The sequence below is a fragment of the Pituophis catenifer genome, unplaced genomic scaffold (genome assembly GCF_029215685.1).
Source record: "Pituophis catenifer annectens isolate HBS135680 unplaced genomic scaffold, rPitCat1.0.hap2 SCAF_2, whole genome shotgun sequence".
Taxonomy (NCBI): Eukaryota; Metazoa; Chordata; class Lepidosauria; order Squamata; family Colubridae; genus Pituophis; species Pituophis catenifer.
The window spans coordinates 108701265-108726953 of NW_027256882.1; the positions used below are offsets into that span (position 1 = coordinate 108701265).

Consider the following 25689-nt stretch of genomic DNA (forward strand, 5'->3'; position numbering starts at 1 on the left):
TTTCCAATTCCAATAAAGATGATTACGGGACTGGAATTTGAAACATATGAAGAACAGTTTCAGGAATTGGAGATGTCCAGTTTAATGGGGGGGGGGAGGACTAGAGGTGACATGGTAGCAGTATTCCAATATCTAAGGGGTTGGCACAAAGAAGAGGGAGTCAAGCTATTCTCCAAAGACAGAATGAAGGCAGGACGAGAAGCAATGGATGGAAACTAATCAAGGAGAGAACCAACCTAGAACTAAGGGGAAATGTCCTGACAGTTAGAACAATTAATCAATGGGACAACTTGCCTCCAGAAGTTGTGGATGCTCCAATACTGAAAGTTTTTAAGAAGAGATTCCAATTGTCTAAAATGGTACAGGGTTTCCTGCCTGAACAGGAGGTTGGACTAGAAGACCTCCAAGGTCTTTCTCAACTCTATTATTCTGTTAATTCTACATTTATGTGATTCTTTGATAGTCTTGTGCAGGTTCCTGCATAAATTTCAAAACTTAGATCTAGTATAGATTAAAGTTTTCTGAATTCCATTATACTTTCATGATATTTCCTGTCTGCTAGTAAAATGATTCTTAACTGGTGGTGCCTATACCATAAGGGGGACTCAAAAGAGCCTCAAGGCAGCTTGTTGAAACTTTATTTAAGTTCTTAAAACTTACTTTATATGATAAACAAGAGGACAAAATACCAGCAAACATTGCAAAAAGTAAACATTTTGTTCCTGTAATGGTGGATCCCAGATTTGATGCCAGAATAATTGGTGGGAAATTTGCAGAAGGTTGTGAACTGCTTGAGTACATTGTGTATTATTTGGACAAGTCACAACCATGTGATAAATCACAATTTTCTTTCTTTCTTTTCTAATTATTAATTTAATCAGTGGGATTAAAGCTATTACAAGAAGGTTTGTCAGCTGTCTCCCAGAATTCTCACTCTAGAACAATTTACAGTATTTGCCCCAATTCTACCTGTAGAATACTTGGGTGTTGATTAATGTTAAAAGTAAGAAATATAAAAAATCAAATTAATGATTCAATTCCCAATGCATGTATGTTACAGTATAATAAATTATATCCCTGTCATTTAAGCCACCTGCCCCTAATCATTTTGTAAATACTATGTTGGCATTTTAAGAACATTTAGATAATGAGATGGCTGTTTGGATTGGCAAGCAATATGTGTCATGCCTTCAAGACACAAATGAATCAGTGGTGGGTTGACCCCGGTTCACACCAATTCTATAGAACTGGTAGTAAAACCGGCGGGAGGCTCCGCCCACTGACCCTGATGTCATCAAAATGATTCTGCGCATGTGGGGCCCTATAATGTGGACAGGGTTCTGGGTAAGATTAGTGCTGACACGTGTTTATTGGACCTGTGTCCCTCCTGGTTGGTACTGGCCTCCCGGGAGGTTACACGAGGCTGGCTCCAGGGAATTATAAGTGCTTCTCTGAGTGAGGGTGCCTTTCCCGCCGCCTTGAAAGAGGCAGTGGTGAGGCCCCTCCTCAAGAAGCCTTCCCTGGACCTGGCTGAATTAGCTAACTACCTTCGTATTGTGGCGAAGGTTGTTGAGAGCGTGGTGGCACAACAGCTTCCCCGGCACCTGGATGAAGCTATCTATCTGGACCCATACCAGTCGGGCTTCAGGCAGGGGTACAGCACAGAAACGGCATTGGTCGCGTTGGTGGATGATCTCTGGAGGGCTCAGGACAGGGGTTGCTCTTCTGTCCTGGTCCTATTAGATCTCTCAGCGGCTTTTGATACCATCGACCATGGTATCATGCTGCAGCGGTTGAGGGGGTTAGGAATAGGGGGCACCGTTTTGCGGTGCTTCTCCTCCTTCCTCTCTGACCGCTCACAGTTTGTGTTGGCAGGGGGGCAGAGGTCGACCTCAAGGCGCCTCACATGGGGAGTGCTGCAGAGGTCAGTCCTCTCACCCCTTCTGTTCAACATTTATGTGAAGCCGCTGGGTGAGATCATCTGTGGTTTGGTGATGAGAGTCCATCAGTATGCTGATGACACTCAGCTGTACATCTCCACCCCAGACCACTCCAACGATGCCCTTGATGTGATGTCTCACTGCCTGGAGGCCGTGCGGGTCTGGATGGGGAGAAATAGGCTCAGACTCAACCCTTCCAAGACCGAGTGGCTGTGGCTTCCGGTGTCCCGATATAGTCAGCTGGTGCCATCACTGACTATTGGGGGTGAATCTTTGCCCCCCACAGAGAGGGCTCGCAATCTGGGTGTCCTCCTGGATGCACGGCTGTCTTTTGAAGAGCATATAACGGCCATGGCCAGCAGGGCTTTTTATCAGGTTCACCTGATTTGCCAGTTGCAGCCCTTTCTGGACCGGGACACCTTGCGCACGGTCACTCATGCCCTTGTCACCTCCCGGCTGGACTACAGTAATGCTCTCTACATTGGGCTCCCCTTGAAGAGCACTCGGAGGTTCCAACTGGTCCAGAATGCGGCCATGCGGGTGGTTATGGGCGCAACCCGTTGTGCCCACGTGACACCCCTCCTGCACGAGCTGCACTGGCTCCCAGTGGTCTTCTGGGTGTGTTTCAAGGTGTTGGTTACCACCTTTAAAGTGCTCCATGGCATAGGACCCGGGTACCTTCGAGACCGACTTCTGCCACCAGTAGCCTCCCACTGGCCAGTTCGCTCCACAGAGAGGGTCTCCTCAGGGTGCCATTGGCCAAGTTATGTTGGCTGCCGACACCCAGGGGGAGGGCCTTCTCTGTGGGAGCCCCAGCCCTGTGGAATGAACTGCCCCCGGAAATGCGTAAGATCTCCGACCTCAGGGTATTTTGCTGTGTGCTTAAGACCCTGCTGTTCTGCCAGGCCGGGCTATCAATGTAATGATTTTAAATTGGATGTTTTAAATTTTGGGGGGTTTTAATATTGAGCCGAAATTATTTAATAATTTTACATTATTTTAATTGTTGTTTGTCTTTGTGCTTTTAATAGGCTGTACACCGCCCTGAGTCCTCCGGGAGAAGGGCGGTATAGAAATAAAATAATAATAATAATAATAATAATAATAATAATAATAATAATAATAATAATAATTATTATTATTATTATTATTATTATTATTATTATTATTATTATTATTATTATTATTATGGTAAATAGAACCCACCCCTGAAATGAATTCAGAATTCAAGCCTTTTGGTTTCAGTTAACTGTTGGGTATGTTTTCAAAATGATGAAATCCAAAAGTTTTTGGCCAGCGTGGGCGGGAATCAAAAGCCTTTTGAAAACTTTAGCACAGTGTGGAAAACAGGTTATATAAACGAGATAAATGTAACATGATGAAATAGTTTTGGCCATCTGTAAGATTTTGCTAGTCATGTAATTAACCTTATTCCCAAATGAGGTGGCATTAAATTGATAAAACAGCCTCTTATCTGTAGAATACAACATCTGTCTTTGAAATCCTCAAGAGATGGGCAGGTCAGTGTTTACTCTGCTCTATGGGGATTGCTGTAAGTCAGTCCATGTTTTTAAAATATCAGAAGACTTGGTGAGGGGAAGATGGGAGAAAATAGCTAAATAACCTGGACTCAGGATACAGATTTTTACTTAGCTGGCAAACACGCATTGGTGAAAGAGAAACTAGCAGACTCCCTTTTTTTCTCAGTGAAAGGGGATTTATCTGTTTGCATGGTGTTTTCCATGTTCTCTCTATGGTGTGTATTAAATTACAAGGTGCTCGACTAATTCCCATGGCAGGCGCTTGGAAGCAATGTAATTAGCCTATTAAGCTCAGGTAATTTCTTGTAAAGTCAATCAAGTGCACAGAGCAGACAGATCAGTTGTCACTTTAGTCCAGCAAAAAAAGGATGTTTGCCTTCCTCCACAATTTTTGGAAATTATTCTTTCTCCCGGGGGTGGGGGGTTGAGGTCCTGGTTTAAAGATTGCAAAACGTGGGAAAATGTTACGTTTGGTTGATTCGGAACGTATTTTTGTGGCTTGAAAAATACGTATCTAAGTGATACCAATTAACAAGTTAGCTAGAACATTGGGGAGGGGGGAGCCTTGAAAACAAGGGCATGTTTTTTTAATGTTTGTAATTGAGTTGTTTTGGGTGACAGAGGCAAGAACTGACTAGGACAGCAGGACAGGATGCTTGTGGAAAGAGAAGGAGTTTGAAGTTGATCTAGGTAGTAAAATACTCTCACTAGTGCTACTACCTCTGGATGCTGCCTTTCTCTCTAAAATTGATCTAGGTAGTAAAATACACTAGTGCTACTACCTCTGGATGCTGCCTTTCTCTCTGCTGCAGAAAAAACAGTGGGTCAATGTACATATGATAATACATGTGCAAACTTACATTATTTTAAGCATTTTAAAAAAAGAAAACAGCTGTAACAGAGACTGTTTGAGGGGTAGGTAGAATTTGTCTGTTTACCATGGACTCTGAAACTCTAAACTGCTATTTGCATTCAGAAGGGATCTTCAAAACATGAAAAGATGCTTAGACTTTCATCTAAAATATTCGTTTTAGACATTCTTTCAGAGGGAAAAAAAATCAGGAAAAGTCCAGGAGCGCTGTTAATTAAGAAGTACAGGTAATCCTCGACTTATGACCACAACTGAGCCCAAAATTTCTGTTGCTAAGTAAGATGTTTGTTAAGTGAGCTTCGCCCATTTTATGACCTTTTTTGCTATAGTTGCTAAGTGAATCAGTTTAGTGGTTAAGTTAGTAACACAGTTGTTAATTGATAAGGCAGTTGTATTCTGTCATGTAACCTGCATCCGCATAACCAACCTTCCCTTCACTTGTCTTACGTCTTACATCAATCTAGCCACTCTGTGCAGATGAAGTGATACAAGGGACCAAATTCAAAGGACTAAAAAAGGAAATAAAGAAAATAAAAAGAGTTATAGTCAAGATGAGGTGGATTTCAATATGCACTCTTCCACTGTGCAATACTATGTGAATTGGAAATGATAATATACAGTAAAAATGCTAGCATTTTGTGCTGGGTGGGTCTGCTCAGAATAGACTTCTGTTTGGCATAGGAATTGTTCTGTGATAATATGTGCAATAGTGAGTAAAAAGTCATTAAAGTAAAATAAAATAAAATAAAATATAAAGGAACAGAAATAAAATGCAAGAAACCAAGTTATACTGTATTTTATTATTTATTTATTTATATTCCAGGTTTATTATTTTGATAAATAATGCACGGACACACATAATATTCCGTTCTCCTCCTATTTTCCCCATAATATCCCTGTGAGGTAGGTTGGGCTGAGAGAGCATGACTGGCCCAAAGTCATCCAACCAGCTTTCATGCTTAAGGCGAGATTTGAAGTTATAGTTTCCTGGTTTCTAGATTGGTGCCTTAACCACTAGATATTCCAGGTTTCATAGCAAAGAATAAGTTCTGAAATAAACTAAGCTTGTTTGTGTTTCCAGAGCTGACAGTTTTCTCCTCTTGTCAAGGTATCTGCTTTACTACAGATGCCTTGGTTTTAAAGGGGAAAAATAGCTTAAAAGTCATACCCAGTGGAAACCCTATTTATCCAATTTTTTTAAAAAAATCAGTCCAGCTGAATTACAAATTTAAATATATACATGCATTCAGAGACATATACAAATATATGCAAACACATAAAAACATACACTTTTTTTTTTTTTTTTTTTTTTAATTTGATTTATATGCCGCCCTTCTCCGAAGACTCAGGGTGGCTTACAATGTGCTCAGCAATATTGCACAGCACAAACTCCTGCACAGACAATCTGTATGCAATTATTTAAGAACAATAATTGAACTGAAATATTACTTGAGAAAAAGTTAGCAAACGATGCACATTCAAAATATACAGAAATAAAGATATGTTTAGAAATATGCTCTGGTGTTCCATTATAATGTGTTCCATTATAATGTATTTAATCCAGTCCTCTTCCTCCAGGTTTATTTATATATTTTATTTCTAACAGAGATCACCAAGAATTATCCTGAGATGAAATTGTCTTTTGTTTGGATACATGATTTCATTGTCATTTGAGAATAGAAATCCCAACCATACATAAGAGCCTACTGAGTTGGAAATCAGATATCACCGAAATGTATACTTTTCGTGTGTGGCTCATGTGAGCCACTGTGGCGCAGTGGTTAGAGTGCAGTATTGCAGGCTACTTCTGCTGGCTGCTGGCTGCCTGCAATTTGACAGTTCAAATCTCACTAGGCTCAAGGTTGACTCAGCCTTCCATCCTTCTGAGGTGGGTAAAATGAGGACCCAGATTGATGGGGGCAATATGCTCACTCTGTAAACCACTTAGAGAAGACTGTAAAGCATTGTAAAGCGGTATATAAATCTAAGTGCTATTGGTATTAAAATTAGTGTCGGTCCTAGCAGAATAAGCCCATGCAGATTTTTGGCAGCAGTATTTGGAAGGGCTGTGCCATAGCCTTCTTCTTCCTAGGGCTGAAAAGAAAAGGCTGGTTCAAGGTCACCCAGCTGGCTTCCATGCCTAAGGCAAGACTTTGGTTTCCCTGAAGCCCAGTACTGAACAGGTACAGTATGTTCTTTTTCCACCATTGACATTAGTCACAGGGCCTAGTCAGAATGCCAGTCCTTTCTGATAACATGAAAACCTAAGTCAGGGCAAATCTGAATCACTATAAGGGCTCTTGTTTGAAAAGTGTGAACAGTCCCCAAGTAGCATTGATGGTAAATTGGAACAGGTGAGAGAAATACTGTTGGTATATCCTATGAGGAAATTCTCCCATTTGCAGGGAGGATGTTTCAGTACATGTAGCTCTATACTGTATGAGTCAGTCAGCCCCGTACACCCTGTGATGTACTTCTGGAACTGACACAGTGGGACAAGGTTTGACTTTTCACAGCCTCAGGCCTTTCAGATTCAGAACAGCCGAGCATTGTTCCTCTTTTTTTCATGACTAATGCTGTATTTTTGCTTGCCTCTCATTATGAAACCCACCTCACCTCATTGGTCACATGAACCAATGATATCCATTTACAAACATTTTAAAGTCTTACAGAGCTTCAGAGAAAATGAATAAGCAGCTCTGTGCTTTATTAATACTGAAATACTGTACCTTCATGAACAGAGAATGACAAAATATTCCTGGGTCACATTCTTTGAGGAATATGTTAGATTCTGAAAGAAAAATGGGAGGAGGGAGTTCACATCTGGAAGGATCCTAGCAACACCATTCAAACTGCCGCCTGAGTTTCTCTCTCACACAATTGTTGTGTGTGTCTTATGTGCATGGTTAGGAAGAGTTTGTATAAAAATCAAATTAAAGAACATTTTATCTGAAGCCATTTCCCTCATATTGTTGCAGTATGTAAGTGGTGTCATTGATTTTTTTTTCTGGGAATGTTCTCACTTATATCTTGAAAAACTGAAAAAAAAAATTACCTAGGCTACAAACAAAACACATCTTACAAAATGTCCTCTCACAAAAATAGTTTGCAGATATGGTACATGAAATCAGAGAAAGGCCCAAATATACTTTTTTCCCCCAATCCAGTCTGGAAACATCCTTAACGTTTCTTAGATTAAATGACTGTAATTAGTAATTGTAAAAAAAAAAAAGCTAAAGCTAATTCATGACATTTAGGATTAGATTTTCACTCTCATCTTCCTGATAACTTCTCAGTTGCAATTAGATCTGGAATAGTAAATATCTTAAATATTCCTAAAACCATATGGCAACGTTCTTTTTAAAAATAACAAAGAGTTTTAACAAAACTCTTTTATTTACATTGGAGGTTTGCTGTACCTAGGAGAGAATTGAAAGTGAACTTTCTTTTTCCAAAAGAAAAAGAGAGGAGATGTAATCTGATTTCAGAATTCTTTTTTTTCTTTAGTAAAATATAGCCACAGAAAAAGTTAATTTGGATCAGTGACACATTGTTTCAGTTTATTCATTGATTATTAATTGCAAAATAAAGAAGAAAAAATTAAATATGGATTCTTCCCTGCCCCTCTCCTTGTGAACTAATTATAGCCTCAATACAGCATTGCAAGAGGGTTTTAAATTAAGAAAAGAAAACAGTGTCTCCTATTACTCCTTCTGTGATTTAAATTACTTCGCCTCAACTAGTTTTAATCAACTATCAAAAAGCCTGGTTGTAAATCATATTCCTCAAAATATTGGGGCTGGTGGTTAGAGAATCAAGTTGTCTTCTTTATTTAAATAAAAATAGAATGTTTCCTTATTTCTTTTACTTCTTGACTTGCTTGCTCCCATGTTCCTTTCTTCCAGTGGAACAGTCACACTTGTTAATTCTCAATGAAAGGATGGATTTCCAAACATTTCCAGTGCTTGGAAGGATTCTGTCTTTCCTTTCCACAGGCAAGCCCAGAGGGTTCCTCCACAGAGGGTCCTGACACACATATAAATAGCAATAGCACTTAGAATTATATACTGCTTCATAGTGCTTTACAGCTCTGTCTAAGCAGTTTACAGAGTCAGCATATTTCCCCCAACAATCTGGATCCTCATTTTATCGACCTCAGAAGGATGGAAGGCTGAGTCAACTTTGAGCCAGTCAGGATCGAACTCCCGGCAGTCGGCAGAATTAGCCTGCAATACTGCATTCTAATCCCCTGTGCCACCACAGCTCTCACATAACCTCTTTTCTTTTTGCCTAGAATAGGCAGCCAGAAAATAAAAATCAGTTAAGAGTATTGTCCTCTGAGAATTTTAAGGCATCTGTTTTAGAATATGTAATGCAAGTATATTGTTCCCGAAAATACTGTACAGGTAGTCCTTATTTAGCAATTGTTTGCAGTTATGACAGTGATGAAAAAGTAACTTTGCAAGCAATCCTCACATTCACAGTCTTTGTAGGTCTGTAAAGCAGAGGATAACTGAAGTAAGATAATAGGCATAGTCATGGTTACTGGCTGCTTTGCTTAAGACAATTACAATTAGGTAGTCCTTGTTTAACAACCACAACTGGGACCAGCAATTGTCTTCTTGTTAAAAATTAAATTATTTTTTCCTCATCTTCCTCTGGATAAAGGGCATGTCACTGTCTATTTGGTAATCATGAATATACAGTGGGCAGTAATATAGTTCATATATATGAATTATGTATATGATAGTTTTATGATTGTGTGTGTGTGTATCTATGTATGTATACATACATACATACATACGTAATATTTTATTTAAAAACATTTTTAAATTTCTCTCTCCTCTCCCTCCCTCCCCTCTGCTGTCCTGAAATATTTGTGTTACGCAATACCTGTTTGTATGATTAATATAACTAAGGTTTCAATTGAATTTTCTGCTTATCTTTACTTCAAAAATAAATTAACATTTATATCTTGCTCCTTTGTCTCTCAGGATATAAAATTGAATTTTAATGTTGCTGACATTTGTTTTCCTATTGTAATCCTATAATAATTATTTTTGTATTTATATTCCACTTTTATGTTTTTACAATTCCAGATAGTATATATAATGCCTCTACCTCCTATTTTCGCCACAATAATAAGGTGAAAAGTGTGAAGTAGGTTGAGGTGAGAGAGAGTGAGGGATTAAGAGAAGGCTAACACCCATAGTTTCCCAGTTTCTAGTCCAACATTGTAACCATTATACCAAATATGTGCATATAGCATGCTATTTTTTGTTTGTGTTCAGAAGCTATACAAGGTTGGACCTTCTGTTTAATGTAATGAAGCGGGCTCTGATGGATGACCACTGGATAACTTTCTATTCACTCTATTCTAAAAAGCAATGCATCCGGCTGGAAAGAGTACAAACTCAGCCAAGGTCCTTTTGGTTCCTCTAGGAGGCCTCTAAGTTGTCAGAAGAAAGGAACATTCTAATGACATACATCTTAAGGGTTGGTTAGGTCAAGGGGATCCACATGAGTTAAAAGTTGTCCATCGTTAAAAGATAAAAGAGATGCTTCAGTAATCTACAAAAAGAATTATGACTGTTTTGCAAAGAAACTCTGTAATGTCAATTAAAATTGATAAATGTATAGGACCATATGAATTGCTGACTTCAAAAGAATCCTTTGTCTAGAAGGGTATAAAACCATTGTACCTAATTCCTGTCTTTGTTCAACGCTTCATGTACAGAGCCTTGAACCTATTGCGCAATATATATATATAAAATCTGTCTCTGATCAACCCAAAAGTTGTGTTTGTCTTATTAAATCCACAACATTTATGGCACCCTGCAGATGGGACTACAAGGCAGAGAACTTTTGTTCTACCAGACAGCCTGCCTCAGCGGGAATCGACGCCTCCCCAAGGAAAATCCACTGGCCGGCCATTAGGACTCCTTTGAAGTCCATGGAGATTCAGTGAGGAGGTGCCGTAAACCCGCTGACAAAGACAGGCCAGTCAAGAATCCTTGAAGGTTGATCAGACACAGACTCAACAAAAATACAAAAAAAAGAAAGGAAGGAAGAGGAAAAGAAAACAGGTAAGTATAAATCAGAGAGTTAAAGTCTCTCTGTTTAGAGGTACCTACCCATTAAAGGGGTGGAAGAGTGGGGTTTGATCAACCTCCTAGGAGACCAGTTGGCGTGCTGAAGTCTCTGGAATTGGAATTAAGTACTAAGTATTGTGTGTAATCTTATGTGTGGTAAGAGAAGAACTAATTGCAGTGTTATAAATTTTCTGATAAACTGACATTCTTAAACAGCCAGAGTTTACTGTTCTTCCCTCCCGGGGTTTAGCAGGCAGTTAAAAAGGTGAAGCCTGTCTAAATGGGAAAACAGATATGATTTGATCAATTTGGTGTGATTTCTGTTAAATATATATGTATATATATAATGATAGTGTGTAAATTTGAATGGAATTTAATTGATTGTGATATATGTGGCTGCCAGCAAAGTGAGATGATTTGTGCTTGAGGCTGTGAGAGATATTTGAGATTATTGTAATGGTTGGTTTGCATGAAGTGGGATTTTTTGTATGTGAAATTGGTTTAAAGAAGTCTGATTGCAGTACAAATATGAAAAGCCTGTGTGTTGATAAAGTGAGAAATTAGAGAAATACTAATGTTAGTATAGTAATAATACTGTGTTGCTTTGTTGTAAGAATGCTGAATGGAAGAGAAAAGCGAGGCTTCCTTGCATGCTGTACATTTTTTCCCTCTTCCCCCCCTCTTTTCCTTTGTAAGAGAGAAACAGTTCCTTTTAACTTTTTTCCTTTCTCTCACCCCCTCCTTTTTTCCCCTGGGAGATGAGAGGCACGAAAGGGGGGGGGCTACGGTTTAACCATTTTTTTTCTCTCAGAGGAGCAGCCAGAAAAAGAAGGGGGAAGTGGGTGATCGGCTAATGCTGTTGCTGCTAGGTCTCTTTAATTTGCATATGAAAACTTTTCTGCTCTGAATACAATTTTGATTTTATTTTTTCTGGAAATTTTTGGAGGTTTAAAAACGCTTCATTAAACCTGTACTCAGAATCCTGTTGTTTCGCCAGGCTGGGTTAGCAACATAATTTTAAATCGGATGTTTTAAATTTCTGAGGTTTTAAATTGAGCCGAATCCATTTAATATTTTTAATTATTTTAAATTGGTGTTGTTTTGTTTTTTTAAACAAAATAGGCTGTACACCGCCTTGAGTCCTTCGGGAGAAGGATGGTATAGAAATAAAATTATTTTTATTCTTATTTTTATTCTATCTCAAAGAAATTATTTTGAAAGATTTTTTTAATCTGACTTGCATTTTACTATTGTTTGTCTTTCTTAAATGTTTTTATGTTTGCGTGCATTCTGCATCCTTAACAGATGGCACGTTTGTTCGTTTGTATGTTTGTTTGTTGTTTATTTGTTTGTTTGCTAATAGCACAAGTTACTGCCCTTTTTGGGAATTGTCACAGAGATGAGTTGGAAATTGCGATGTGTGGTGGGAGAGATTCAGTGGCATTTTTGTCTAAAATGTTGGATTCTGCCTCGAGAGTATGCTTGTTTTTGTTCACTTCAGTTTGCGGGGAGATTAGATAATTGGTGTTGAGGAGCTCATTTGTTTATAGAGGGATATACGGTAGTTGAAGGAAGAGAGGACGTTTTAAGGGAAGTCAGAAAGTTGCCTTTAAGTTTGTCTACACAGACTTGTGCTGGCTTGGAAATCAGGATGGCAGTGGTAGGAGGAATTGAATGTTATAATAAGAAGGAGTTAGAGAAAGTAGAATTGATGGAAAGGAGAAGGTATGTGATTTGTTTTTGGAAAGTTATGGAAGTTGGCAGATTGAAATGTGGAAGTGCTAAGAAGTAGGAGAGAAGTGGTGATCTGAAGAGAAGTGGTGTTTTTCGTTGACAGAGATCAGATTAAGTGAACAAAGCATTTGAATACACTTAATCAGTGAAGGGAGTGTTGGAAGATTTGAGAAGCTCAATATTAAAAAAGCACAAGAAAATTCCCCTAAAGAAAATAGGCAGAAACTCCGGCAGAGTTCAGCCCCCACCTTTACCAATGGGCCATTAAGAAACTGAGACGCCACCTTATTTCCACAACAAGGGCCACAACAAAAGGAAGAATAAAAGATGTGTTTGTTTCTTGCTTGCCTTACTAGGAACAATAAAACTGATTCCAGGAGTTTTGAATTCAGGATGGGGAAAGCTCTGCCTTTCAGCAATCTTTAAAGGGAAAGACTTTTTTTCCCCCAACAGGAGTAGTAAACAAAAATCACTCCTGATAGAAAGGAGGGGTAGCGTCTCCGCCTCCATCTATAAACAAGCAAGAATTAAGACAATCCTATGCAAAATTAATTGAATCTGGATCTTGGAGTTTGAAATGGGAGGGACATGAAAGAGGAAGCCTTGAAAATTTGAAACAGGCTTTAACCAGGGCTCCTGTATTGGGTTTGCTAAATTTGGAAAAGCCATTCGGTCTCTTTGTAGACACACACACACACACACACACACACACACACACACACACACACACATTGAATTGCACGAGGGGTGTTGGCTCAGAAAGTAGGCAATTGACCTTTGGAGGGAGCCCTCATTGTAAACACCCCACATCAAGTCAGAACTATCCTTCGGTGGTGGTTATCTGATTCAAAATTCTAAACAAAAATGAAACAATTTTAATGCAACACAGATTTGATTTTACCTGCAGTTCTCAATTTGAATCAAGCACAGTTCTTAACCAACACCAGATCAATGGATCACCTTGGATGAGAACATTATGGTGTTGAAATAATTGGCTTACATACAACAACAAGACCTGATTTGGAGGGACACCCCCTGGAGACAAATTGCTTCAAAATTGGTCTGCTCAAACCTTTGAATTGCATTCATTAAATTAAGCTCTATGGACAGGGAGCCTGGATAGCTCAGTGGATAAATGCATTGTAATTTAACACCAGCTGTCTGCAATTACTGTAAATTCGAATCTCACCAGGCTCAAGGTTGACTCAGCCTTCCATCCTTTCTAAGGTAGGTGAATTGAGGACCCAGTTTGTGGGGGGCAATAAGCTGACTTTATGACAGCTATTGCTTAATTCATTGTAACCCTTAGTCTCTGGACATCATTTGGCAAAATATGGGTGGAGTCATTGGGGACTTCAAGCTATTGTACATGAACTTTTAAACTAAGCTATGATTGTATTGGGATATATCCTTTAGTAACATCAATTATAAACAAATGTGGGTTGCAGCTTTTATCTGCAGTAATGCTACAGCAACAGTGGTATCAAGAGTTTTACCCAACCTAGACAGATTATCATCATATGAACTGTTGTTTGGAGTAGTTTTCACTACAGGAAGCATATGCATTACTTCCTTGGAAACCAGAGACAAAGTATTGAAACAATATGTGTATAACCTGTCCAGATATTTTGAAGTTTTTAGGAAACAAGGACTATTAGCCCAAACACCACCTTTGAAGTTTCCAGTCCACAAATTCCACCACGATGATTGGATGTTAATCCAAACTGGACGGAAGTTAGACCCCAAGTGAACGGGCTCAAGCTCATCAAGGAAATCCAGTGAAGTTGATGATCCAAAGGATCCAGCCACCAGTGGGAATAGCATTCTTCATCATCTGGACTATTTTTGTATTTTTTTCTTTCTTAGGATTCAGTGGTTGCCTATGCTGTTTCCCAACTGAAAAGGACTACAACTGCTCAGATTCCTTTGCGCACTCGCCCAGATGTATTGGTTTTGTAATTGTGTTTTTAAGATCTTAGGAGAACAATCCTGGATCCACTGGATGAGACTGATACCAGGTGACCATCAGCCTTGCTGAATCACTCCGGAAGCTGATTCTCTACGCACGGCGGAAGATTTGTAAAGAGGACAACTGCCTTCACATTGTACATATACATATTATTAGCTTTAATATAACACTTTCTTACACATGCTAATGTTATTAGAAGTTTGGGAGTACGCCTTGTGGGTATTTGTTTTTCTAATCTTACTAGTAATTTTGTTTTACATATATAAGGAACGTTTTTGTGGTAGACCTAGGATTTTTCTTGCTACTCCTGTTTCCCAAACCACATGCACCACTAACCCTTTCCCTGACGTAGTGAGCTTCATACCATAGTTGATTATGTTTTGCTTATGGCTTTGGACATTATTCGCACTAGGACTCTCAAGTGAACATAAGATGAACATTGATTCCCCAAGTGGAGACACTTTAGGTCAAGTTCACTCACGCCAAGAACGCATTGTATATGCACGAGGTCGTTACCTTAGACCTAAGTCACCTCCACCACCTGAAGTTGCACTATTGACATTCCCAGCTGAGGGGGGAATAGATAAGGAAAATGGGCCTTTGCAACAATTACATAGAGGAGATTATATATCATGGATTCTGGAATTAAGTCAAGATCTTGTTAAACAGTATGACCCTACCCTAGGTCAGAAATGCTGCTTATGTTTATCTGCTAGCCCTACATCTTATCATGCTGTTCCTGTCAAACCACAACTCTGGGTTAGAACAAAGGCTACCAGAAATAAACTTTAAGAAGGGAAAGTGGGGTGGATGGAATCTGTCCAAGACCATTTCAACCTTCAGAATTTCCACTCTGGTTCAACTTGAAGTCCAAATTAGATTTGTGTATCCTTTTTCCACCTGGAAATACTACCTCTCGATATGTTTTTTGAAGGACCAATTCTCAGAGATAAACAGAAGGACCTCTCACTGGAAGTCCCATTGCAACCACTGGCAGGAATGTTTGTGGCAGGGACTTAGGGGTCTGGACTAATGCAAGGAACTACTGAGTGCATGCCTTTTCCATAAATCTTCTTATGTGGAAAGGATGCATATTTGTGTTTACCAACAAACTGGACAGAAACATGTAACAAATCAGGTGTGGTCAGAGAAATTGCCAAGGAATTGCAGGATAGGGCTTCCAAGATAGGTCAGAGGTTATAAACAACTGACATGTGGTTTTCTTGGTTGTCTGGATCCGGGTGAATTAATATGGCTGTGGCAGGCCTAGCTTTTATTCCTTGTGCAATCCCTATGCTGAAACATCTATAAATAAGAACAGTAAAGGAGATTCAAGTTGAAAAGGAACTAGCTTTGATAGAACGTTTTCTTAATCAACTTGGTCCATATCCTATGGAAGAACATAAAGATTCTGAGGCAGACCCATATGAGAAAATGGAACCTGTAGAAAAAGGTAGAGAATCTCCCCAAGAATCAAGAGAGTAGAAAAACAATCAAGAACTACCTATCCTTTACTTTTATTAATTATCTTTTGTTAGACCCTATATATGGTAGATTTGTTTATTGGAATCTTGTATACTCAGAAGTTAAACTTATATGAGAATAGTGAAAGTTTCTGCATTGAAAAACTTTCAGAGGGGGGAATAATGTAATGAAGCGGGCTCTGATGGATGACCACTGGATAACTTTCTATTCACTCTATTCTAAAAAGCAATGCATCCGGCTGGAAAGAGTACAAACTCAGCCAAGGTCCTTTTGGTTCCTCTAGGAGGCCTCTAAGTTGTCAGAAGAAAGGAACATTCTAATGACATACATCTTAAGGGTTGGTTAGGTCAAGGGGATCCACATGAGTTAAAAGTTGTCCATCGTTAAAAGATAAAAGAGATGCTTCAGTAATCTACAAAAAGAATTATGACTGTTTTGCAAAGAAACTCTGTAATGTCAATTAAAATTGATAAATGTATAGGACCATATGAATTGCTGACTTCAAAAGAATCCTTTGTCTAGAAGGGTATAAAACCATTGTACCTAATTCCTGTCTTTGTTCAACGCTTCATGTACAGAGCCTTGAACCTATTGCGCAATATATAAAATCTGTCTCTGATCAACCCAAAAGTTGTGTTTGTCTTATTAAATCCACAACATGTTGAACATCAATGGAGTCTATAAAATAGAATCAGAAATGTTGCCAGAAAAGTCAATGGTAGGCCACTTGTATAATATCACCAAAAAAGCTTCATACTTGTGTCCATGTAAATCCCATCTTGATAATATCTAATCAAAACAGAGAGGTATATTGTATTTGTACATTTGTCTGTACAAAATGAATTAGCTCATTAGTCTCGGTTCAATATAATTTTTAGTGCCAGCTAATATTGAAATGTTCTGTATTATTGATCTTACTTAGGAAATAAGGACCTTTTTACTGAGGCCTTTGAGTGGAAGAGTTTCACAATAGCCTTCTCATATAGTATTTTCCATTTATATCCTGGATTATTATTATTTTTTTTTTGCATGATCTTAATATGGATTCTCCGAATTATCTCATAATCTTTGTTTAATACAATGAAATGTTGATGTCATACTTCTGAAAAATAGATAATCAGGATTAATGCCAGTCTGACTAATCTTTTGGTTTGTATATTTAAATCACATGTCCCAAAAGATTCATTTGGGAATTCATGAAGCAATCCTTTCTTGTTTTTAAAAATGTATACTTGCAACCAAAATCTAACAGTGCACAATTCAGTAAAGGAATTAATGGCTATAACCAAAGTCTTATAATTTGTGATCCCCTATAACTTTTGGAGTTTATTACAGATATACTTTTCAGCATACAGAATAGCTTTTTTTCAAAACCCAAATTAAACGTGTTTCATCAAATATTCAGTATGGTATATATATATATTTTTTTAAAAAAACATCTCTCAAAGTTTTTTCCCTGTATTAGTATTGTTCTTGAATGGTGGATCATATTTTATTCTATTGTAAATTTTATAAGAGTCTTCAGCAGGTTGTTGCATATTTTTAAATCAAACCCAGAAATAAAGCAGAGATAATTTATGAAGCTCTTATATCCTACCCTAGACCTTTATTGTCATAATTTTGGCTTTATTGATATATTTTCTCTTTTTAAAATTTCTATTTTAGAGACATAAAGCCTGATAACGTCTTGCTGGATGAGCAGGGTAAGTGACAATTATATCTGGCTGCAGGAACATGTATATGCTTGCAACTGTATAACAAAATATAATGTTTTCTGTAGGATCATGACAGACTTTATGAAGCCATCTTCTAGTGAGATGGAAAACAAGTTGAGGCAAACCTTTATCCTAGCTCTGGTGTTTTTGCTGACTAAAGATACAAATAATACATTTCTACGGATTTCTTAATGTATCATAGGTTTTATTTTTTAAAAAATTCAAGTAATCTGATAGTGCAGTCCAGTTAGTGATCCAGTTAAGGGAGCTATACAATGTTCTGTTATTATTTTTGTGACACATGCTGCATCATGTTTTAAACCAAAGGCAATGTAACAGGGGTGAAATGCTCCTGGTTCGGACTGGGTTGCCCGATCTGGTAGCGATGGTGGCGGGTGGTTCGAAGAACCGGTAGCAAAAATCGCTGCACTCCCCTCCCATGCCCAGCTGAGCCACACGACCATCAGAGGCTGGTTTTTTTTACTTTTAAAAGCATTTTTTCTACAACCTCTTCGGCCGACAAAATGCTTTTAAAAGTAAAAAAAAAGCCTCTGATGATCGTGCGGCTCAGCTGGGATCGTCAGAGGCTTCTAAAAGCATTTTTTTTCTACAACCTCTTTGGCCGAAGAGGTTGTAGGAAAAAAAAATGCCTTTAAAAGCCTCTGGTGATCCCAGTTGAGTTGCCTGATTGTCAGAGGCTTCTAAAAGCATTTTTTTGTGCAACCTCTTAAGGTTGTAGAAAAAATGCTTTTAAAAGCCTCTGGCGATCCCAGCTGAGTTCCCTGATCATCAGAGGCTTCTAAAAGCATTTTTTTGTGCAACCTCTTAAGGTTGTAGAAAAAATGCTTTTAAAAGTAAAAAAAAAAAAAATGGCCACGCCCACCCAGTCACATTAACCCCCCACCACCACCACCAAGCCACATCCGCAGAACCGGTAGTAACAAATTTTAGATTTCACCCCTGCAATGTAATATTATGCAATAAGATATAGAAAACATTATGTTTTGTCTTTTGTTACTCTGTTTTAGCCCCCACAGATGCTTGAAGGTTTAATAAGGCGAATCTAATATATATTTCTTAGTAATTTAATAAATTCAGTGGAACACAGTTCCAGGTAAATATGTATTGGATGACACACTTAATTCTACATGTCCTCACATGTCCCCGAACAAAAATGAAAATAGGACAGGTTGATGAAAAATACAGTATCTAAACAAGGTCTTTCATTGGGCCAGAGATCCAACCACCCCAGCCCCTTAGAACTCAGTGATTTCTATCAAAGAACATGCTTGAAGAGCAAGCTTATACTAAGGGTTATTCTTATGTATGGTGATTAAATATAGAAGTATTTTTCCTTTGAAAAATATTTAGGTTCTTCTGAAAAAGTTTCACAACAGTGCTTTGTTTCAGATCTTAGCACCATTTTCTTGCCTGTTCTCCATGAAACGAAATGCAGGAATAGCCTACTTTGTGGTAAATAGTGTTTACACTAATTGTAAACTACAGTAGTGTTTACAACTAGTCAAAGAGTAGGAACCAACAATCCCAATGACATTTGCATGCCCCAATGTTTTAATCAGCGCTATTATTGTGACAATGTTGTGACCAAGGTATGGGTTTAAAGGAGACCATTGAAATCAGTATTTTTGCAAAGCCTTCCAATTTAATGCATTTTAGCTGGTTATTTTAGAATATATTTGGAATTGTCTTTTCTCCGTTTATCCTTGAAACAGAGGTCATTCTAACTATTTCCTCTTTGCAATTTCTCTGTGTTTCACCAACCATGGCAAGAGAGGTGTGTAATTCCATTCATGTGTGCAAAAAGCCTTTTACCTATTGTTTAATTCTTTCCCCCTGAGACATTGTTTTTGCAGCCTATGTACCTATATTTAGACTGTTAAGACTGCTTGTTTTCCAGTGGCTTTCCTTCCTTGGAGGATCATATTTCAAGCTCCAGTGCAATCTTCTGTAGTTTTGCTAAGTTTATGTGATAAGATTTCTAGGGTACTCACTACCAAAGTCTTATTAGCTTATTAGCTATAAAATCCAAGCATGTTGAGATTAAAATAAAGCCATCATATCGCTACTTAAGATGTTAAAAAGAAAGTTAAAATTTCAATTATATTAGGCATATTAGGCTGATTTAAAAAGCTGTGCTCTTAAATCCTTCTTAAAAGCCTGTGCACAATGCAGCCTCAGTATTCCATTGAGAAGCCTTGTCATAAAAAAATTCAGGCCTCACCAGTGGTGGGTTGCTCCCGGTTCTGTCCGCTTCTATAGAACCAGTAGTAAAATTGGTGGGAGGCTCCGCCCACCCGGCCAGACGTCATAAATGGCAATCTGCGCATGCGCGGTCCTGTTGTGAACCGGTAGTAAAGGTAAGTAGAACCCACCCCTGGGCCTCACACAGTAGACAGATAAACCTGTTGCTGTCAGAGATAGAGTTTCCCAAACAATTTGAATAGATAGTGGGAATTCTGCAGCTATGATATGGGAACATGACTGGGCTAAGTCCATCAGGCGAGTAGAAACAATAGCAATGTTTTCTGTTGTATAAGGGCAACCCTACTTGGAGCACATTACAAAAAAATCAAGTATTTAATTAGTAGAGGGATCACTGTTGTTACTTACTAGGAAAAGATGCTTTTGGCATACCAATTGAAATGGATTAGAAAGCAGTTCTGGCCACAGATGTCGCTTGAGATATTAGCTATAGATCCATATGAAAAATAATTCCCATGCTATATATCTTTCCTGAAGGAAAGGTCTATAATACTCTTTCCACGCTCTTTTTCTGCACAAGATATACTTAATGAATAAACTTTATGCTGAGCTAGTGGTTCAGATAGGAGCAGATCAATATTCTCAAACTGTTAAGATAAGTGTAATGATTAAGAGAGAGGTTTAGAAATTGAACAGCGGTAGTATTATGTATGTTTAAACAATATGAAATAATGAAAGATTATAATTAGATATAAATGTGTATTACTATTAGAAATATATAAGCTGGATGAATGTGATAACTATGATTAATAATATTATTTTATTTGTACTGAAGTGTATGGCACCCAGGCGTCACACTGTTCCCGCATTGATATGTATATGTAATATAAAATAAAAAACTTGATAAAAAATATTCTCAAGCTGTTCCATGTGGTTGACAAAAATATGGCTTGGGATAATGATTAATCATGACAAATTAATATGAGTATTGTGGGTGGCCTATAAGAATGAGGATTTCCTATGTCCCTTTCCTTCCTTAGGTTTTCTCTAAGGGTTTTGCATATGCAAAATTTTGCATTATGGTTCCGTAAAATTTTAAAGAATGAGAAGGCAACATATTCATTGTTTGGACTATAGCACATAATCCACACAAAATTCCTTGCTTCCCTCTGCTGTTATAACTATATATGGTAGAAACTTTCGATTGACAATTTATCGTTTTATATCATTCTTAGGGCATGTTCATGTAACAGATTTCAATATTGCTACAGTGATAACTAAAGATACACAGATTACCAACATTGCTGGCACGAAACCATACATGGGTGAGTAGTCAATAGATCCAAGCTATTTGCATCACAATGTTTTGTTTTTAATGGACATTTTCAGCTTCCTTCTTAGTAAATATTAAAACAGTTTTAAGAAATGGAGCCTGATTCAGAAAATACTTCAAGGCTGATCTGGCCTTACATGTGCTAGATTTGGAATGGCTTCAGTTCTCCTAACCTTAAAGGTCCTTGGATGGATGGCTGATCAGGTTTTCCCCAAAATAAGACTGGGTCTTATATCAATTTTTGCTCCAAAAATGCATTTTGGCTTATTTTCCGGTTAGGTCTTATTTTGGGGGAAATACAGTACTTAATGCCTCCATCTGCTGACGATCTTAACTGGGGCTTATTTTGGGGGTAGGGCTTATATTACGAGCATCCTGAAAAATCATGCTAGGGCTTATTTTCCAGTTGGGTCTTATTTTCGGGGAAACAGGGTACATGAAATCCTACAAATCTAATCCAAAACTATAGATAGAGTTCTTTCATTTCACCATGTGAGTCATAATTGGATCACCCATCCCACATTGATGTTAAGGTACACATGGGGCCAAAATATTACTTTTGACAGGTTATACCAAATTATACTAACAGGATATCATAGTGACATTAATTGGATTTATTGATGCTTTCTCTCGAACCACTGTTATTTCCTCTATTCTTGTTAGTTACTGAAGATAACCAATTCACCACATATTCTTAGAATCAAAAAAGTGTTAATTGCAGATATTTTTTGTTCAATACACTTGCCAGAAATGTGGCTAAGGGAGGGGACCAGTGGTAATACTAACCTTGGATTAAAACTATATAAAGTCAGTGTCAGTTGCCTGTCCCTTCTATTTGCTCTCTCAATATTATATTTCACTTTAAAGTGTGTTGGAATATTTCAAAGGGCTAAAGGGTAGAGCTAGTATTTTCCTCAAAGTAATAATCATTTTAAAATATGAAGGATGACTTGAATTATATTCAGGATTAATCTTATTATGCATGTACGAGGGGCGGGTTTCAAAACCCGTTCCTACTGGTTCGCTTGTGGGTGCATGCGCATGCCTGTGTATGACGCTTCTGCGTATGTGCAGAAGCCTCCGGACAGAGCCTCCTGCCGCTGCTGCTACCGGTTCGCCCGATCTGGAACGAACTGGTAGCAACCTACCACTGACGTGTACCTATTAAGCAGGTGCAAAATGTGCTCTTCTTCAACATCATCATCAACAACAACATAGTAAAGCCATTTCTATGCTTTCTATTTCTATGGCCATTTTCATGCTTTTGTTTCTATATCAAATAGCTAATGAGTTAGTCAAAATGTAACCTGAAGGTTATGAGAAAGAGGTGTGAAAAGCTTTATGCGAGAGTAAGAGCAAAGAGTTCAAGAGCACAAAGAACAGTGTGCAGTGACCTTCTGAACAGCTATGTTTTTTTTGAAGAACTTGGGAAAGTCTGTTGGTTCTTATGTTCTTTTTTTTAAATTTAATAAGACAAAGTAAACTTCCTCTTTTCATTACTGGGAGATGCAATTTTGCCTTAGGTCTGACTGGATCTTCTCCAAATGCCATTATTAGAATAGAATGATTCTGATTAAGGAGTTAGCAGTATGATGGTCCAGATTAACATCAATTGAAAAAAGAGGAAAATTGTTTCTTCTTACTTTCTAATAATTCACACATAACAAAGAGAATCTGACGAAAAATTATCTATCCCAGCATTCTCTTCTCACGCAGTTCTCCCAGACATCTCAGGGAAGCCAACAAGGATAAATGAAGAAGTTCACACTGACTTCTATTCCCCAGCAGCTGAAGATGTTCTGGAGTTGCTTATTGATAACCCTAGAGAGAATTTCTTATGAGAACTTGCAGCTCCTTTAAGAGGCGAGGTTTCTGAGGAACAAGGGGACGGGGTTTACCATAGAGACGAGGAGTTGATGCTCCCGAGCTTATGTGGGAAGGTGAAGAATTGGCGGGAAGTGGAGGGAGAGACTCCCCCTCCCGGTTGAGCTGCATGCAGGGGTGTTGGTCAGTCTGCGGGCAAAAGTGAGAGAGGCAAATAATTAAGTTGGCAGCACGATAGAAGGTGGGCCCAATGTAGGGGAAACTGCGGTGTTAGTTTGGCCAGGCAAATTATTAGGCCCCCATGCCGCTATGAAAGTGGATCCTGGGCAGGGGTGGGTTCTACTTACTTTTACTACCAGTTCGCAATGGGAGCGCGCACCTTATGATGTCCAGGTGGGTGGCCGGAGCTTCCCGCCACTTTTACTACCAGTTCTCAAGAACCGGACAGAACCGGGAGCAATCCACCACTGATCCTGGGTGCTGCGCTGCAACGGAGAAATGAACAATGGAGTGGCCGGTGCAAGGGAAGGAGGAGGAGCAGGGAGAAGAAAGAGAGAAAGCTACTTTCTCCTTCCCTCACGATGGCCAGTCTATTGCCTGTTTCTCCATTGCAGTGCAGCTCAGCACCCAGGATCCACTTTGATAGCGGGAGCTTGGTAATTTAACAACTGGTTCCCCTGAACCAGAAAGAACTGGCTGAATCCCACCACTGATTAGACTATAGAAAGAAAAATCAGTCATTTTGTGGAATATTCCATCCTAAAGCAAACTTTAAATTTCTCTTTTTTTGCAGCACCTGAGATGTTTACTGCCACAAAAACTTCAGGTTATTCCTATGCTGTTGATTGGTGGTCATTAGGAATTACAGCCTATGAACTTCTCAGAGGCCGGGTATGGTACAGTTAACGTATATGTATTATTGGACCATCCATTATCTCTCTACTCATGATTTCACCATGTTTAGATTATTCGGAAACTATTACTTTCCAGATCTGCATCCACTGTATACAAGTAGTCCTCGACTTATGACCACAATTGAGCCCAATATTTCTGTTGCTAAGTGAGACATTTGCTAAGTGAGTTTTGCCCCATTTTACAATCTTTCTTGCCACTGTTGTTAAGTAAATCGCTGCAGTTATTAAGTTAACAAAGTGGCTGTTAAGTGAATCTGGCTTGCCGAATGATTTTCTGTGTCAGAACGTTGCAAAAGGGGATCATATCTGTTATAAACGTGAGTCAGTTGCCAAGCCTCTGAATTTTGAACATGTGACCTGGGGGATGCCACAACAGTCATACGTGTGGAAAACGGTCAGAGGTCACTTTTTTCAGTGCTGTTGTAACTTCGAATGGTCACTAAATGAACTGTTGTAAATTGAGGACTACCTGTAGTAGGGTCATTAAAATTCTAAAGAGAAGCTGTTCTGCTTAAAGAGATTAATTTACTGATAATTGCCAATGTGTGCTGTAAAGTTTATCATAAAAATATCACCAATTCAAAGGAAAAAAAAATTGAACTATACTTCAAAAGACCTTTCATAATTATGGATCAAGGATGCAGCCTGAAGAAGTGGCCTGCTGTGTGCGAATTAGTAACCCAACACATTTCATGCTGCAACAGGCCTTATTGGTTCGTTGGGTCATAACATATTTTCAAACTGTGCAGTGGATAGTATAGAAGACAGTAGGCATTTTATGAAACATATGAATAAAGTAGGAAATGTATTATAGTGTAAATATGCAAGTTCTTATTTGTTCTGCTCTTTATCTTAGGGATAGTACGGTATCACATTTATAAAGGGTATTTGTACCATTTTTTTAAAAATTATCTAGGCATATACGATCCATTAGAAGCAGTCTGGGGATGGGTAGGAGGGTGATTTTCTTGGAGCGGAGTATGTGGGATAATTCCAAGTAAGTAACATGATACTTGTCTGATTATTGGAGGTAGTTCAAATTTCTAAAGCACAACACATTTGTTTTCTTTTATTTTACAGTAATTTTTTTTTTAAATTTGATTTATATGCCGCCCTTCTCCGGAGACTCAGGGCGGCTTACAATGTGCTAAGCAATAGCCTTCATTCTTTTGTATATTTATACAACGTGTGGGGATTCCTGGGAGGAGTGGGATTTGGGGGTTCTCCGAACTGCACAGAATCTTAGCGATTCTCTTAGAGGTTCTCCCATACCCCTGTGAACTCCCAGCAGCCCACCCCTGCTCAGCGGTAGCTAAAGGTTTTGCTTTTAATTTCTGAGGTAGGCATAGGCAGACATGCCAGGTGAGCTTGCATCTCCCAGTATTGCAGTCTGTTCTGCAATTTTGCACAAATTCTAATGGCTGGCACCATTTGTGCTGCTCTTTAGTACAATGCAAGAACAGGTTGGAAATGCCTTTCCATTGTTTAATTTTCTTTTCAGAATTGAATGAAAATAGCCCACTACTGCAGGCATGCTGAGAAAATACTCTCCTTAATTTAATTGAGTGCATTTATTACAATCCTTATTGTAATAAGGATTTATTACAAAACATTTTGAGAGCATGTTTAAAACTGTGTCATTTTGATTCTGTTTTGTCTTATTTCAAAAGAGAATATATTTCAGTTCAGAAAAAAAATACAAATTTTAAGTATGGTATTTTTAGTAATGTTGAAGGAATTCACACCTACCACTAAAATGATTTTCCTTGAACTCAATTTGCATTGACTGAAACACCAGTTGCACAATGCTTGATGTCTTGCTGTTGCTTACATGTTGCTTTTTAAGTGTACTTTTTCTGTTGTCTTCCTTTCCTGTGTTGATCTGTGTTCAAAAAATTACCCAGTGTCACAATGCCTTAACTAAGAACATTAGTGGACTCTGAGGAAGGAGGAGAGTGAAGTCTCTTAGAGAAGTTGTCAGCCCATTACAATCTAGTGATACTTTTTTTTCCTCTAAAAAACTTCTCTAACCTAAAAGAGAGAATTCA

The 25689-nt window shown here is 38.4% G+C and overlaps 1 protein-coding gene across 1 annotated transcript in view; it reads left to right on the forward strand.

The window, feature by feature from the left end:
• Positions 1–25689, forward strand: part of STK32A (serine/threonine kinase 32A) — a 52626-nt gene that overhangs the window by 21079 nt on the left and 5858 nt on the right. Inside the window, exons 4-6 of the mRNA XM_070933949.1 lie at positions 17298–17335; positions 20806–20895; positions 23521–23618. Coding sequence (XP_070790050.1) covers positions 17298–17335; positions 20806–20895; positions 23521–23618 — 226 coding nt within the window. The remainder of the gene's footprint in view (positions 1–17297; positions 17336–20805; positions 20896–23520; positions 23619–25689) is intronic.